General features: G+C 37.8%; 3 protein-coding genes and 1 non-coding gene across 5 annotated transcripts; 2 read left to right on the top strand and 2 right to left on the bottom strand.

The window, feature by feature from the left end:
* Window positions 1-244: 244 nt before the first annotated feature.
* LOC21401024 (glucan endo-1,3-beta-glucosidase 1) lies at window positions 245-3,473 on the top strand. Its single transcript, XM_010095727.2, has 4 exons — window positions 245-656; window positions 737-2,011; window positions 2,858-2,885; window positions 3,066-3,473. Exons 1-4 carry the CDS (start codon window positions 554-556, stop codon window positions 3,214-3,216), a joined length of 1,557 nt encoding a protein of 518 aa, XP_010094029.1. The 5' UTR covers window positions 245-553; the 3' UTR covers window positions 3,217-3,473.
* A 1,165-nt stretch (window positions 3,474-4,638) lies between these two features.
* LOC21401023 lies at window positions 4,639-7,147 on the top strand. 2 transcript variants are annotated; one of them, XM_024164082.1, is made up of 4 exons: window positions 4,639-5,201; window positions 5,440-5,585; window positions 5,697-5,807; window positions 6,253-7,147. In XM_024164082.1, the coding sequence occupies exons 1-4, from the start codon at window positions 4,688-4,690 to the stop codon at window positions 6,835-6,837; spliced, it is 1,356 nt and encodes a 451-aa protein (XP_024019850.1). In that variant the 5' UTR covers window positions 4,639-4,687; the 3' UTR covers window positions 6,838-7,147. The 2 variants fall into 2 exon arrangements, with proteins under 2 accessions (XP_024019850.1, XP_010094028.2); XM_010095726.2 differs by having other exon boundaries at window positions 4,639-5,216.
* A 1,564-nt stretch (window positions 7,148-8,711) lies between these two features.
* LOC21401022 (probable rhamnogalacturonate lyase B) lies at window positions 8,712-12,412 on the bottom strand. Its single transcript, XM_010095725.2, has 15 exons — window positions 12,371-12,412; window positions 12,131-12,255; window positions 11,753-11,803; window positions 11,549-11,668; window positions 11,339-11,458; window positions 11,099-11,240; window positions 10,811-10,981; window positions 10,494-10,649; window positions 10,256-10,362; window positions 10,053-10,143; window positions 9,826-9,967; window positions 9,579-9,735; window positions 9,378-9,494; window positions 9,155-9,278; window positions 8,712-9,085 (listed from the first exon to the last, which is right to left on the bottom strand). The coding sequence occupies exons 1-15, from the start codon at window positions 12,410-12,412 to the stop codon at window positions 8,834-8,836; spliced, it is 1,917 nt and encodes a 638-aa protein (XP_010094027.2). The 3' UTR covers window positions 8,712-8,833.
* A 1,549-nt stretch (window positions 12,413-13,961) lies between these two features.
* On the bottom strand, window positions 13,962-14,034 carry TRNAF-GAA. Its single transcript has one exon. It is a non-coding gene; the product is annotated as a tRNA-Phe (tRNA).
* Window positions 14,035-14,319: the final 285 nt, after the last annotated feature.

Genomic DNA, 14,319 nt, shown 5'->3' with positions numbered 1-14,319 from the left:
GAGTAACATTATGATTAATAAATGGATCTTAATTCTCACGGCTTATGAATGATAAATTTTTAATGAAAAGAGTAACATATGATTAATAAATGGATCTAAATTCTTGCGGAACTTTTATTGCAGCGACAATGTGGCAGCTACCCGCTTGGAAGGGGAAAGAATCAAATTGAAAAGCGCACTCAAAACTGCTCTTTTGCTCGTGCTTCCAGTTTTCTTTAGTCGGCGCACAAGGCCATTTTGGTCAATTCATTTTAAAACCAATGAATTCAAAAAAAAAAAAAAAACAAAAAGCAAAACAAAACCCAGCAAGACGTCAAGTTCCGAGTTCAGACTCCAGGGACTTCTTCTTCCACACTAGGATTTTCCTTTCGTTTCATCAATCGTCTTCTCACTTCTTACTGTAGATCTTTTTGCTCAACGCTCGAGGCAAACCCAGCATATAATAATTAATAAACAAAACAAAACAGGAATCATAAGTTATCCACCAAAAATATAAATTTTTTTTTTCTTTGGAAGATAATGCAAGGTTCTGTAGGTGAACCAGAAACAGAGGATGAGGAAGCAAAGCTCCAGTTCCTCTTCAATGGCGTCTACTAAGCTCACTCTTCTTCTCACCACTTTCCTTTTCTCTTCTCTCCCCTTTACATTTTCCCAAGGTAAAAAAAAAAAAAAAAAAGCACTAATCTTTACCCATTCCGTTTCTTTTTGCTTCATGGGTTTGCGTTAATTTTTGCAGCCAAATCCTCCGAAGACAGCGAGCCTTACGTGGGAGTGAACATCGGCACAGACGTTTCGAAACTCATATCTCCGTCGGAAATCGTTTCGTTTCTCCAAGCGCAGAAGATATCCCATGTCCGCCTCTACGACGCCGACCAGGACATCCTCAAATCCCTGGCGAGAACCAAGATTCGGGTCATGATAAGCGTGCCCAACAACCAGCTCCTCGCAATCGGCTCCTCCAACACCACCGCCGCTTCGTGGATCGACCGAAACGTCGTCGCTTTCTACCCCGAAACGCTCATAACAGGCGTTTCGGTTGGAGACGAAGTCTTAACCACAGTCCCTTCTTCTTCTCCTCTCTTACTCCCAGCGATTGAGTCTCTTTACAACGCTTTAGTCTCTTCAAACCTCCATACCCAGATCAAGATCTCCACTCCCCACGCAGCTTCCGTTATTCTTGACACGTTTCCTCCTTCTCAGGCGTTTTTTAACCAGAGTTTGACCCAATATATTCTCCCTCTTCTCCAGTTCTTGTCCAAAACCGGTTCTCCTCTAATGATGAACCTTTATCCTTACTACGTCTTTATGCAGAACAAAGGCGTTGTTCCTCTCGACAACGCTTTGTTCAAGCCCTTAACGCCTTCCAAGGAAATGGTGGACCCCAACACTCTCCTTCACTACACCAGTGTTTTGGACGCCATGATCGACGCGGCCTATTTCTCAATGAAGAATCTCAACATTACCGACGTTGTCGTTCAGGTGTCCGAAAGTGGTTGGCCATCAAAAGGTGACTCGAAAGAGCCTTACGCGACCATTGACAATGCGGATACTTATAATTCGAATCTCATCAAGCACGTTCTTGATCGGAGTGGGACCCCTTTACACCCCGAAACCACGTCGAGTGTGTACATATATGAGTTGTTTAATGAGGATTTGAGGTCTCCTCCGCTTTCTGAGGCGAATTGGGGTTTGTTTTATGGGAATTTTACGCCGGTTTATTTGCTTCATGTGTCGGGGAGTGGGACTTTTTTGGCGAATGATACGACGAACCTGACGTATTGTATTGCGATGGATGGGGTTGATCAGAGGACTTTGCAGGCGGCTTTGGATTGGGCTTGTGGGCCGGGGAGAGCCAATTGCTCGGAGATTCAGCCGGGCGAGGATTGTTATTATCCGAATAATGTGAAGAACCATGCTTCTTATGCGTTTGATAGCTATTACCAGAAGGAAGGCAAGGCTGCTGGGTCTTGTGACTTCAAGGGTGTCGCCACTATCACCACCACTGACCCAAGTAAGTGTTCATTGAGCTTGTCAATAGTGAGAAAAGTTTTGTTTTTCCTTGTATAGTCTGTAGTTAAGTTGTTAAGTTGGAATCAGAGAAGAAACAAATGTGCAGCAGATAAACTTGTTTTTCTCTGATTGATTTACTTGAGAGGAACATTCATTCAAAAAAAGGAAGGAAAAAGAAAAAAGTTGTCAAGTTAGAAGGTTTTGTGCTGCTAAATGAGATACCAAGTTTGGACTTTGGATAAAGGACTAGTTCTTTGATTTCCTTAGCTAACAGAACAAAGTAACAAACCCTTTTGTTCTCTTGCTTATTAAGCTTTAATCATTAGTGGCTAATAATGTGCTTAAGTTTAGTAAGAACCGCAAGGGCTTAATTTCTCTATCTGATTTATTACTCAGTGTTATCTAGTAATAGGACGATGTTCCTTTTTTTTTTAGCTCTGATTAATCACGAGACTGGAGAGTGGTGTGTGGACCCGGAAAGGCATATTTGATCTTCTCAAATGGGCAAGACAGAAAACTTGGAGCGTTGCAAATTACTTTTAGACATTGTTTTCCTATGCGAAATGATACTGTGATGATGATTTTTTTCTTTTCTGTAGACATTGTTTCTTCTAGCTAGTACTTGGAAACAGACGTAAAAAGATTCTGGACCTGAGGATAAGATTTTGTTTCGAGAGGATGTCGATTCTTGCTATATTCTTGCTGACAAACTACCATTTCATAATTGTTATGTTACCTTGAACCTACTTTAAAAGACTTGGGATATTAGTTTGTACAATTCCTCTTGCTCGTATACTTCATTTATGGATTCTAATTTTTCTTTTTCTTGTGGGAAATGTACTTTCAGGTCACGGGAGCTGCACATTTCCTGGAAGGTGAGAATTGGCCATGCACAGACTCTTCGTTGTTTCTTTATGTGGCAGAAAATAATTGTCAATAATTTGTTCTCTTGTGTTCTGTCGTTTTCTCAAAAAGATAAGCAGAAATAAAACCTTTTTTTTTTTCATTTTTTTTAACAATGTTCTTAGCAAAGTGTGTTTGATTTTTGGGTGCAGCAAGAAGATGAGCAATAAAACAAAGCAGGCAGTGAACTCAACTCATATAAGTGGTGCGGCGGAGAGATCGAGATTCATTGCCTTCAGCAGCAAGGAACTTGTTGTATCTTTCTCTAGTTTGTTATTCTTTCATCTAATGACTCCATGCTGAGATAGAAAATAAATCCCATTTTTCCCTTTTCCTTTTAAATAAAGTGTAATGTAATGTTGTTTATCAGAAACAGAGAGTGCAGGGCATATGATTTTTGGTGGGATTGAGGCTTCTTTTTTCTGTAATTAAGTTTCATTTCTAAAGAAGATATTGGTTATGTTGATAGCAGTTGTTAGCTCTTTGTTATTGTAATGCAAACTACTTTCTAAATTATAGAAACGTGAAGGGTTTATGATTTTTTTACCACAATTCTACTGGAGGGGCCGATGATAAAGTTGTCAAACTTTTTACTCTTCATTTCTACTTTTGTATGAAAATGATGAAGTTGTCAAACTTTTTACTCTTCATTTCTACTTTTGTATGAAAATGAAAACAATTTGGTGTTGGATTTGATTTTACTCACTAGTCACTTCCAAAACAGGGCAGGATATGTACAAAATAAGTAGTTTGCCATTTGTAATGTTCCAAAGTTTAGATGGATGAAAGTTATCAGAAATGTCCAAGACTTTTAATTTTATTCAGATGTGGTTCTTCTTCTTCTTCTTCTGAGGGTGTGTCACTGGGTTGGGTTTGGAGAGAGATTATGAGTTCGATCCCGTATCAGCAAAGAATGATAGAAAATGGTGTATTCAGACTTTGTGAAGCAAATTATCTCCAATTGATGCAAGAACCTTTTTTCTTTTTCCCTCTCTCTCTCTTCGGAAGGGTAAGAGTGATATATGAACTTCTCAAAAAGTAAATTGCTCATTATTGTGTATTTTGTCATGTTAAAGAGAACGAGTTATAAGTCGTGGAGGGTTGAGCAGAGTTACGTGCATGTTAAGTATAGTTTCATCTATAGAATTGCTCATTACTTGTGTATAGTTCTATGTATAGATTGGATTTTATTCACAATAATAAAGTTTCATGTAATACGCATAATATTTATCTGCTTTTATCTTTCATTGTGAACAATTATAATTCATCTTGAGTACTAGGTGAAAGAGTTTTTATACGTCATCATTCGTCGTTACGCCACTATCATAATTAGTTGGTGTGTAATATTCATGTGATTGTAAATACAATCTAATTGTAAATTTATTTTTGACTCCCAAAAATGGTATAAAATGCAAACATCTTCTCCTAAATTTAAAAAAAAAATAAGTAGAATATTTATTTTATTTGGTTTTTACATTTTTTTTTTGTGATTTTTATAACTTAGTACATGTGCATGTTTAGTTCGTTGATTCGAGTTTTTAATTTAAATTGAGATACGTATATAAGAACTTTTTAATTTTTACTATAATAAAAAATTAAATAAGACTGTTGTTGAAAACTTTTTATTACAATAAAATTATTAAAATAAGTGAAATAAACGGAGCCGTACTTTGCACTCTAATCGTGTAGTAGATACCGAAAGCCGTTAGCAAAGAGAGATTCAAATTTTGTGACCATATGACTCAAAATACATATTGGTAATGAATTTATTCAAATGCCCATTTCCTTTACCAAAACCTTCCTTCTTCAATACCATTTTCACATTGTAAACCCTAGGAGGACTCGCATTTCTCTACTGTCCGTACCAATGTCTTGGGCCTGCAAAGCTTGCACTTTCCTCAACCCCCCATCTCAGAAATCCGTTTGCCAGATCTGTTCATCGCCATCATCTCCATCTTCTACTTCTTCATCTTCTTCTTCTTCGATCCCAAAATGGTCGTGCAAAGCCTGCACTTTCCTGAATCCCTACAACATGACCAACTGCGACATCTGCGACACCAGAGCCCCGGTCTCCTCCCTCTCCAGCTTCGAGGATTTGAACGACACTGATCTCGACGCCCACCTCGATTCTTCCATTGGCTCTGTTTTCTTGCCCTTGCAGCCTTGCAAGAGGACGAGGATTTCGGACCCGGTTCGACCCGAGCCGGCCAAACCGAGTTCTCCGGATTTGGGCGGTGGGTTTCAGGCTGTTAAGCTCAAAGCCTCCGATAAGCCGGCGACTGTGTCCGGTGGGTTGGAACTTGGTATATTCTTGCTTTTGGCTTTTTGGGTTTTCTTGGGTTTTTTTTGTTTCTTTCTATTGATGGTAAAAAGGTTGAAACTTTTCTGGCTCGTAGTCTCGTCTCTGTCTGATATTTTCTTGGTTCATAGTCTTTTGGATCGTTGGTTAGCGTTTTAGCTTTATTCGAATAAAGGTTTCATATTTGTTTTGACTTTTGAGTTGTGTGATTTCTGACTTGTGTATAGAGGAGTCTGGTTCTGCTAAGGGTCTAAACAAGTTGAAGATTTTGAGCTACAATGTTTGGTTCAGAGAAGACTTGGAACTGCAGAAGAGAATGAAAGCTCTTGGTGACCTTATTGAACTGCATTCCCCTGAAGTCATATGCTTTCAGGTGCTAATCATTCGTTAGCTAGCCCCATAAATAATGAGAAATGTCCTATAACTATTATGAGACTCACTTCTTGTTGTGAAATTTTCATTTCAAAGTTACTTTGTCATGCAGGAGGTTACCCCCAATATATACAAGATCTTTCAGCAATCTAGTTGGTGGAGAGCGTATGATTGCTCTGTTCCTATGCAAATGGCTCTTTCAAGGCCATACTTTTGCATGCAGGTTTAAACAACGTTCTTTGATTTTATTACGATTCCGTCTTGTGTTTGGATTAGTATGATCGAGAATGCTTGGTCCCTTTAAAAAAAAAAAAAAAAAGGAATGCTTGGTTATGCTAGGAAATTGCACATGGCTCCTTTTATCTTCTATGTTAGGATCAATAGTATGATTGCCGCTAGCGCATTAAAAAGCTCTTTTATTTTTTTTTGCCCCCTTCACAATGTTTTTTATTGCTGATCCATGAATCTTTCTGTATAAATGCTCTAATACCATGCCAGCTAAGTCAACTTTCTTTGATGGTTCTGGTTTTTGCTTGCTTTGAGGTTATATATCCTTTTGGATAGACTTTATTTTCGACAAGTGCCGTGCTTGTTTTACTGTTTTGGGCAACCTTCTTGCTGGTTTGATGAGAGATTTGGATGACTTGACATAGAATTTCTTCTTTTAGTTAAGCAAACTGCCAGTGAAATCATTCAGCTGTAGGCCCTTTGGCAATTCTATTATGGGAAGAGAACTTTGTGTTGCTGAAATTGAAGTCCAGAAGGGCAAGCCCTTGCTTGTTGCCACTAGCCATCTTGAAAGCCCCTGCCCGGGTCCTCCAACATGGGACCAGATGTTTAGCAAGGAACGCGTGGAGCAGGCGACAGAGGCTCTCAGCTTTCTCAAGAAGAACCAAAATGTGGTTTTCGGTGGTGACATGAATTGGGATGACAAGTTGGACGGTCAGTTTCCTTTACCAGATGGATGGAGTGATGCTTGGGCAAACTTAAGGCCAGGAGAAAATGGTTGGACATACGATACCAAGTCCAACCAGATGTTGTCCGCAAACCGCACTTTGCAGAAGCGTCTAGATCGTTTTGTTTGCAAGTTGCATGAGTTCAAGATCAGTGGAATTGAAATGATTGGGATGGATGCAATACCGGGTCTATCATATATCAAGGAAAAGAAAGTGAAGAAGGAGATCAAGAACTTGGAGCTTCCTGTTTTGCCCAGTGATCATTATGGCTTGCTTTTGACAATCTGTAGCGAGTAAAGTCTGTTCCGCGAAGTAAATGATCCAGTAAATAAGCAACCGGAAGAAGTCAATGGTCGAGTTTATGCTTGGTATTTTGCAGAGTTTCCATGCGTGATATGCATGCAGTTATGTATAATTACCGGTGAAATGATGTAAAGCTGGTACATTTTGTAAGGTATACTTAATTTCGAATGAAACGGATGCACTTTGGGAGTATTTTGTCATTTCATCTTTACCATGGAGAAGAAGTCTTTGTTCGACCATCTCTTCCCACTTACTGTAATTCATATTTAAGCTTTTTGTGAAAAGTTAGAGATAGAAGATATCTGCCGAGGTTATCAGAATTTTTCTTCTAAACAAAGAAGAAGAGGGGGAAAAAAAAGTACAATATTTTCATTAGTCACATACCTCTTAAGTTGCAGGACTTTCAAACCTAGATAACCGTGGAGGATCTGCTGAAAAGCCGATAAAGTCGGTGTATCAAAAAAGCCTCTTCCTGATCAAGTTACATCACCTCTAGCAAATAATTCCTATAGCAAAAAACTAATAATAAAGCCCCGCTTTTTAATTTGAGTTTTTCAATTTGAATTGAGATGTGATATTTTTAAAAAAATTTTAATTATAATAAAAAAGATTAGATGTAATATTTTTTGAGAATTTTTAACTGTAATAAAAAAAATTAAATATGATATTTTTAAAAATTTTTAATTGTAATAATCTAAAATTAAAAATTCGGTAAGCCTAAATAAAAAAGAAAAGTTGTGTGAGTATACTCGCATAATTCTTCTCCAACCAAACACTCTTCTCTTTCTAGAAAGGACAGGCACAAGCTATGAAGAGAGAGACAGTAAAGGAAATGGATGACGTTTCAAAAAAACATAATATATATTATTATTATTTTTTTCTAGTGCAAGACATATCAAAATATCATTGATGAAAAAATTAGACACAAGTCGGAACTGACGTGTTCCATGTATCTGTTCTTAGCCATGTTATACTATTATTACGTACAAAAGGAAAGTAAACAAATGAATTTTCCCTTGAGCTTGTGACGTCCTTGCATAAATCATGGATATAGTATTAGACTTCCACCAATCAAATGAAGAACAATGAGCTTACAAAGCCAAAAAAAAAAAAAACAAAAGAAGAAGCAGCAGATGGATAACAATATAGTTATTTATTCGTATGGACGTGTGTCAACTGTCGAGGATAGTGGTTCAGCTGTTGAGTGATTTGTTAACACTTTACATGACCAAACTCATAACACAACATATATAGTAAGATCCAACGGGGAAAACTGGAAAGAAATGCAGGCAGGCTGGCGATAAAATCATCTACTTATTAGCGTTCAAAATCACTGCAGACCTTAGGTCCGTGCCAATGTCTTGGCCATGGAAAAAATGCGGTTTCCTGAAAATACCCCCCCTATGCAGAGTTCCATACCTCACATTCACTTCCTTTCTTTCATGTCACTTCTATAGATAGAATTCTCTTGTTTGCTGTTTGTGATTCCGAGCTTATAAAATTTGTAAAACATGTCCCTAAATTTTTCTCTTCAATTTTGTTAACCATATAGTTGTTCTAGAGCTGAGTATTTGAGAGTGCACCCTTATAAAACTCGGGTCGTTCTGTCTTGGAGGTTAGACCGCCGCGAAGCATGTTTTTGCACACGGTGGGCAGAATTTATCCTTAAAGACAGTGAATCTCACTTTTGTCTTCGGTATCATCCCCTTATTTAATTAATACGCTAACATTTGCAGAGTTTCCGTGCGTGATATGCATCAAGTTTTGTATAGATTACCGGTGAAATGATGTAACGTTGGTACATTTTGTATGCAAAAATTTTAAATCAAACGGATACACTTTTGAAGTATTTTTGTCATTTTATCTCTACCATGAAGATGTAAAAGAAAAAGATATCTACTGAGTTTATCCGAGTTTTCCTTTCAAACGAAGATAAAAGTCATACAATATTCCAAAACTACAGTTTAAGCCATGGGATGATTCTTTTCCATCAGTCATATACCTCTGAAGTTGCAGGACCTTCAAGCCTTAGATAATCATAGAGGATTCCACAAAGTGCATCTCCACCCCTGGCCTGTGTGAGAAATAAGGAGTTATCTCCGTTAACCAACAACGACGATGAAATATCAATACTAAAAAGCCGATAAAGTCCGTGTATCCCATGCCGGCAAACGGTGTTATCTGCACCCAAGTTCATTACTTGGAACACCATGCGTGCTTCATCCATATCATTGACATGAACCTGCAAAGACAAGATTAATTAAAAAAAAAAATAATGAATTAAAATAAAGTATCTACTCTTCTTTATTACCTTAAGATCGGAACGCGTTGCTGATGCGATGGCCAATCTTAGCTTGTACGTCCCTCTGGTTACTGACTTGAGATTACACTTGATTGTCCATGTTGTCGGGATATACTTGTTATCTTTCTCTCTTCTGTGAATGATGATATGTTTGTTCTCATCAGTCTATCATACTACAATGAAATTTCGATATTTGTACCGAATATAAATACTTTAGCATGGAAGTAAATACCTGTCGACATGGGCAAAGAACCAGTCTTTCTTTGGATCACTGATGCCTACAGTGAACACTTGGTCAACTTCAGGATCAACATCAGAGTATCTGTCCCACAAGCCATATTGTCTGAACCTGTAAAATAACTTGTCATAAGAATTAAAATACAGACTTAATGAAGAGCGATCTTAATTGTCATTAAGGGCTGAATTTGCTTACTTTTCAGGGCTGTTGACAAATAGCTTGTTGACATACATGGGGTTCACATCTGGAACATAGTAGCCATTGGCCGTTCGGTCAGGGAACCCGATATCCCACATAGTTGGACCATCTCTTGGGGGAGCATAGGTGAGATTGCCAACTTCTGTGTGTGAACCTGAGGAATTCTTTTTTGATCAATATATCATACATGATATTATGACATGGACTAAACTATGAGATGTATATGAGTGATATATAAAAGTACCTGATGAAATAGTAACGTGTGCTTTATCAAGGTAATCGCCAATGAAACCAGGAACCCAGCCATGAAGGCCATAAACGCCAGGAATGACATTCTTGATAGTGAAGTTTCCAGTTGAATCAGTTTGCACCCAAAACTGATAACCCTGTAGAATCCCAAGTGTTCAAATTTTCTAATCTACTTTGTCTCACTAAAAGGTTTGAAAGAAATTATTTGAGTTTATTGTTTACCTTGCTTTCTGTTTGCCAGGCTCCTTCTTTTGTTGCTGCTGATAAGCCAACATACGCATATTTCGCAGGGATTAGAGAATCAGAAACATACCTGAAGTAAATTCAACAGTTTGAATGAGAAGTACTACAGAAATCTTCTTTTTCTTTTTTGCCAAGAGTGTAAACTTAAAACGTAGCTACAGAGCATAAATAATACTCATTACCTGTCTTGGACGAGAAGTCTTCCTGAAACGGAACCGCGCTCTTTAGCGCTTAGATAATAAGGCGACGAGACAAAATCATAAGGCCATGCCTCCTCTTCTAACAGCCTCTAAGATGAATGACATATAATACAAACCGATAAAGAAAAAAGGTTTATTAATTTACTGTAATAGAATAAGAATTGATAGTCAAATGTTATAACTACTACCCCAACAAACTCACAATTGATCAAATTAGTACCTGGTTTTTTGCATCTAACCATAGGCTGTGTGCATCTGATACATCTGCTGTTGAGTTGAGGTATACAAAGAAGGGTCCAAAAACCTTCCTCCATGTCTCTCCTTCTCCAAAATGAGCTAATATATCTTCCCCAATATAATGGGTTCCATGCAGCATCTGTTGCAGCAAATAGATAATCACAAATTTAAAATTGTTCTAACTATCTGAACTAGAAATGGCTTATAAATAAACTAAAGAACTCAAAGAAACACATCTCAATAAGCATCTCATAAAGTCAGGCAACCGATTGTTTAAATTGTTTCGAGTTGGAAATTCACCGCGAGGCAGGTTGGCCCAGTGTGGGCAGTGAGATTTTGCTTTGTAGGACCACCATTTTGAAATTCATGGCTAGGGAAGATAACCCAAAATCCTATTACAGGTTTAGAGCTTATCCATCCATGAACTCCACCGTCTCTGTTGTCCATTGAGTACTGATATTTATCATCAACCTACATCCAAGCAAATAGGGAAAAAGAAAACCATAGTCCCTTGTTAGTCAAGCAATTACTTAATTTTTTCACCAAAAAAAAAAAGAAAAAGAAAGCAGTTCATGTATATGTATGGACCTCGCCTTTGAGATCTGGATTAATGGGATTTACTAGCAAAACTGATTCAGGTACAATTAGCTGTTTGCCTCTATCTGGAAGCAAATCTTGTGGCACTGGCATGACCCTTTGTTTCTCATCCGAAATTGCCATGTAGTGGAACCTAGTACAAGTGATAAAGGGACACAGTTATAAACGTGAACATAAAACAAAGCAAATGTTGAGACTCCAAATAGGACACATAACAGGTGGATAATCTACTTCTCCGATCGCAACTTAAACGCCATCCTTGTCTGCGCAAGGTCAAATTCGCGGCATCCAGAAGGCCGCTCATAAATTGCGTAGCAGTAGAAGCCCGAGACACCACTCCTCAATATGTACCTACACAAGTTCCTCAATCAGCTAGACCAACTGAGCAAAACTTGGGATTAAAAGAGCCAAAGAAAGAATAACAACAGTTTTTATCAAAACCTTATGTCCACACTAAGTGGCAATTTGCTTCCCTTGGTTGGTGGATCATATGCATTCCTGAATGAAACCTCTATTAGGTCATTGCTCCTATTGACCACACTATATTCAGCTCCTTTCAGTCTGTTATACGACAAGAAATCTAGTTAACTAATTATAACATGTTTGTGTATTTGTGTTTTCAGGGTATAAAGAGTAAAAACATACAATTGATATCTGTCCTGTCCTCCAGGCCAACTCCAGTTAGCATCCCAGTATCTGCACATAATTTGTTAAAAGAATTTTTAAGCCAAACATGAATTTATTTCCTGTTTCCTAAAAACTATGTGATGAAATTAAGAATTGTCACATATATTTCTCTAATGCTTCAGGGCACCACGGACGTTGAACACTATGACTAATAGATAGTACGACTGATAGTGTGAGACTCACTTTCTATTAGTGTGTGGTGTTGAACGTCACTGGTGTTTTTTAGTATTGTTCTAATTTATGCATTTTACATAAAATTATTTAAGTAACCAAAGCTATGAGACTAGCTAGAACTGTTCCATTTATATAAGATTATTATTAGATTTTGAAGCTTACCCCCTGCTGGACTCATCAATTGACTTGGAGTCCAAGATATTGTCCATTCCTCCATATGTGATACTAGTCAAGTATCCTTGTGGCTTCATTATGGTAAGCTTTACTATCCCATTGTCCAGTACAACCTTTTGCAACATCAAAAGGGAAAATGAATATGAGAATTGACTGGGAGAAACAAAAAGAGTAATGGGTAAAACAGCTCATATATATGTATGCATGTATGAGATGCGAATTACTCACATATGGTCCTTTGCTGATCAGTCTTACATTATTCTTTGACATACTGGAAACGGGTTTCCTTTTTTTTTTTTTTCTTGGTTAAAATTGGATTTAGATAAACGTTTTGTGGATATAAATAGCCATATGTTGATGATATATTCTTTGTTGTTGAACAGCAAATCAGTCGTTGTTCACTAAGGATATTGGTGTATGTTATTTATCTAATTCCTTATGCTCTTATTTTGTCTAAATATGGCTATGGTAGATGAAATCTAAGTATGTCTTAAGTTTTTTATTTTTTATTTTTTTGGCTGGAAAGCATGTCAGACTTCAGAGTATATGCTGATAGTTGGCGAGTTACTAGTTTATTAGAGAATATGCTGATGGTTTGCGTAGTGATTTTTATGCTTCTTTTTTCTCATCGTCTTTTTCTAGTTTTATCTAATAAATATGTTGTCGTTTCTTTTTTGCTTAATGATTTCCAGGTTAGACTATGAATTGAAAATAACGCGTTTTTCTTTTTTTGTCAGAAAACGACAAAGACTAAGAAACGACGATTTATTTAGAAACGACAGTAAGTAAGAAAACTGAAGAATAAAAGGCTTTTAACAGTACACATTGTTGCGTGGGAAAATGTGATGGACACCTGGATCAACGACACTACGACACGTGGCCATAACTGCTCTCCGCCAAGCACGCAACCCTCGGCGTCTACGTTTTCTTCCTAATCAGCCGCAAAGCCCAAGGTTAAAGTCCGGATTAGGGCGACGACCCCTTGTGGCGCCGACGGATAGTGCCGCTTGAATTAAGGTATGGATATTCCTCGGCTGCAGAAAGGACCGCCAGAGAGGACGACTGGGGCTAAATGACGCTGGCGACGAGGAGAACGTTCTTTTGAGACATGGCGGGTTGCGTGCAGAAGCGGAGAACGTCTGTGAGCATTAATTACAAATTCTCGAACCGCCCCACAGGGGACAGAAAAGTATTACGGAGAATCACAGAGCCGTAATAGAAGACTAATTGGCTGAGTGAACAGTGCTGATTAGTGGGCTACATCTGGGCCTACCAAGGTAGAACACTTGAGTGTTTCCACCGATTAAAGAAAACCACTAGGTGAAGGAAGCCCAGTATAAAAGGATGAAGACCCCGCCGAGAGAGGGTCAGAGAAAAAACACAAGAGGAAAAAGGAGAGTCAAAACCTGTAAATTGTTGGCCTTTCAAAAGAAATACAAAACTTACAGTGGATGTAGCTCTAATTTTATAGAGTGAACCACTATAAAATTCCTTGTGTTTGTTTACATATAGTTCATTTAATAAAACAAATACTCACATCCAACAAGTATCTACTCTTTCACTAAACACATAGGTCGGTAGCCCGAAGAGAAACCTCAAGATAATCCAGTCGGTTTTTTGTTGACGAAATCGAATCGTCAACACACATATATAATATATTCTCCTAAGTTTTACTTCAAAAAACATATATATATATATATATATGTATTATCTCCTAAAAGATACACGTAACGAGGGGGAAACAACGAATTGCTTAACATGAAAAGGGCACAAGGACTAGAAAACGACGAAAATTTGAAAGAGGACAAAAAAATAAATTTGCGGTGAGCGTGGATCGAACACGCGACCTTCAGATCTTCAGTCTGACGCTCTCCCAACTGAGCTATCCCCGCTGGTTGATTTCACCGTATCATCAATTAATAAAAATAGTGTTTCATACCCAAAAGCAAGGCGCCATTTTTGTTTATTTTGGGTACCTGGTCTCTCGCCGCATATCACTGAATTTGGGGTCCCAATAATATACAAGAAAGGTGGAAAGTCGGGACAAATAAAAACTGAGCTAGCAACATAATGATCATTAATGTTGAAAACTAGCAAGGGGGCCAAAGAGATCTAAAACTAGTGGTTTTTTAGCTCGTGATTCGTTATAATATTTTTTTTATAAAAAGTACACATAA

The sequence above is a fragment of the Morus notabilis genome, unplaced genomic scaffold (genome assembly GCF_000414095.1).
Source record: "Morus notabilis unplaced genomic scaffold, ASM41409v2 Scaffold235, whole genome shotgun sequence".
In the NCBI taxonomy this organism is placed as follows: domain Eukaryota; kingdom Viridiplantae; phylum Streptophyta; class Magnoliopsida; order Rosales; family Moraceae; genus Morus; species Morus notabilis.
The sequence above is the reverse complement of the archived record's forward strand: the minus strand, read 5'-3'. Positions and strand labels throughout refer to the sequence as shown.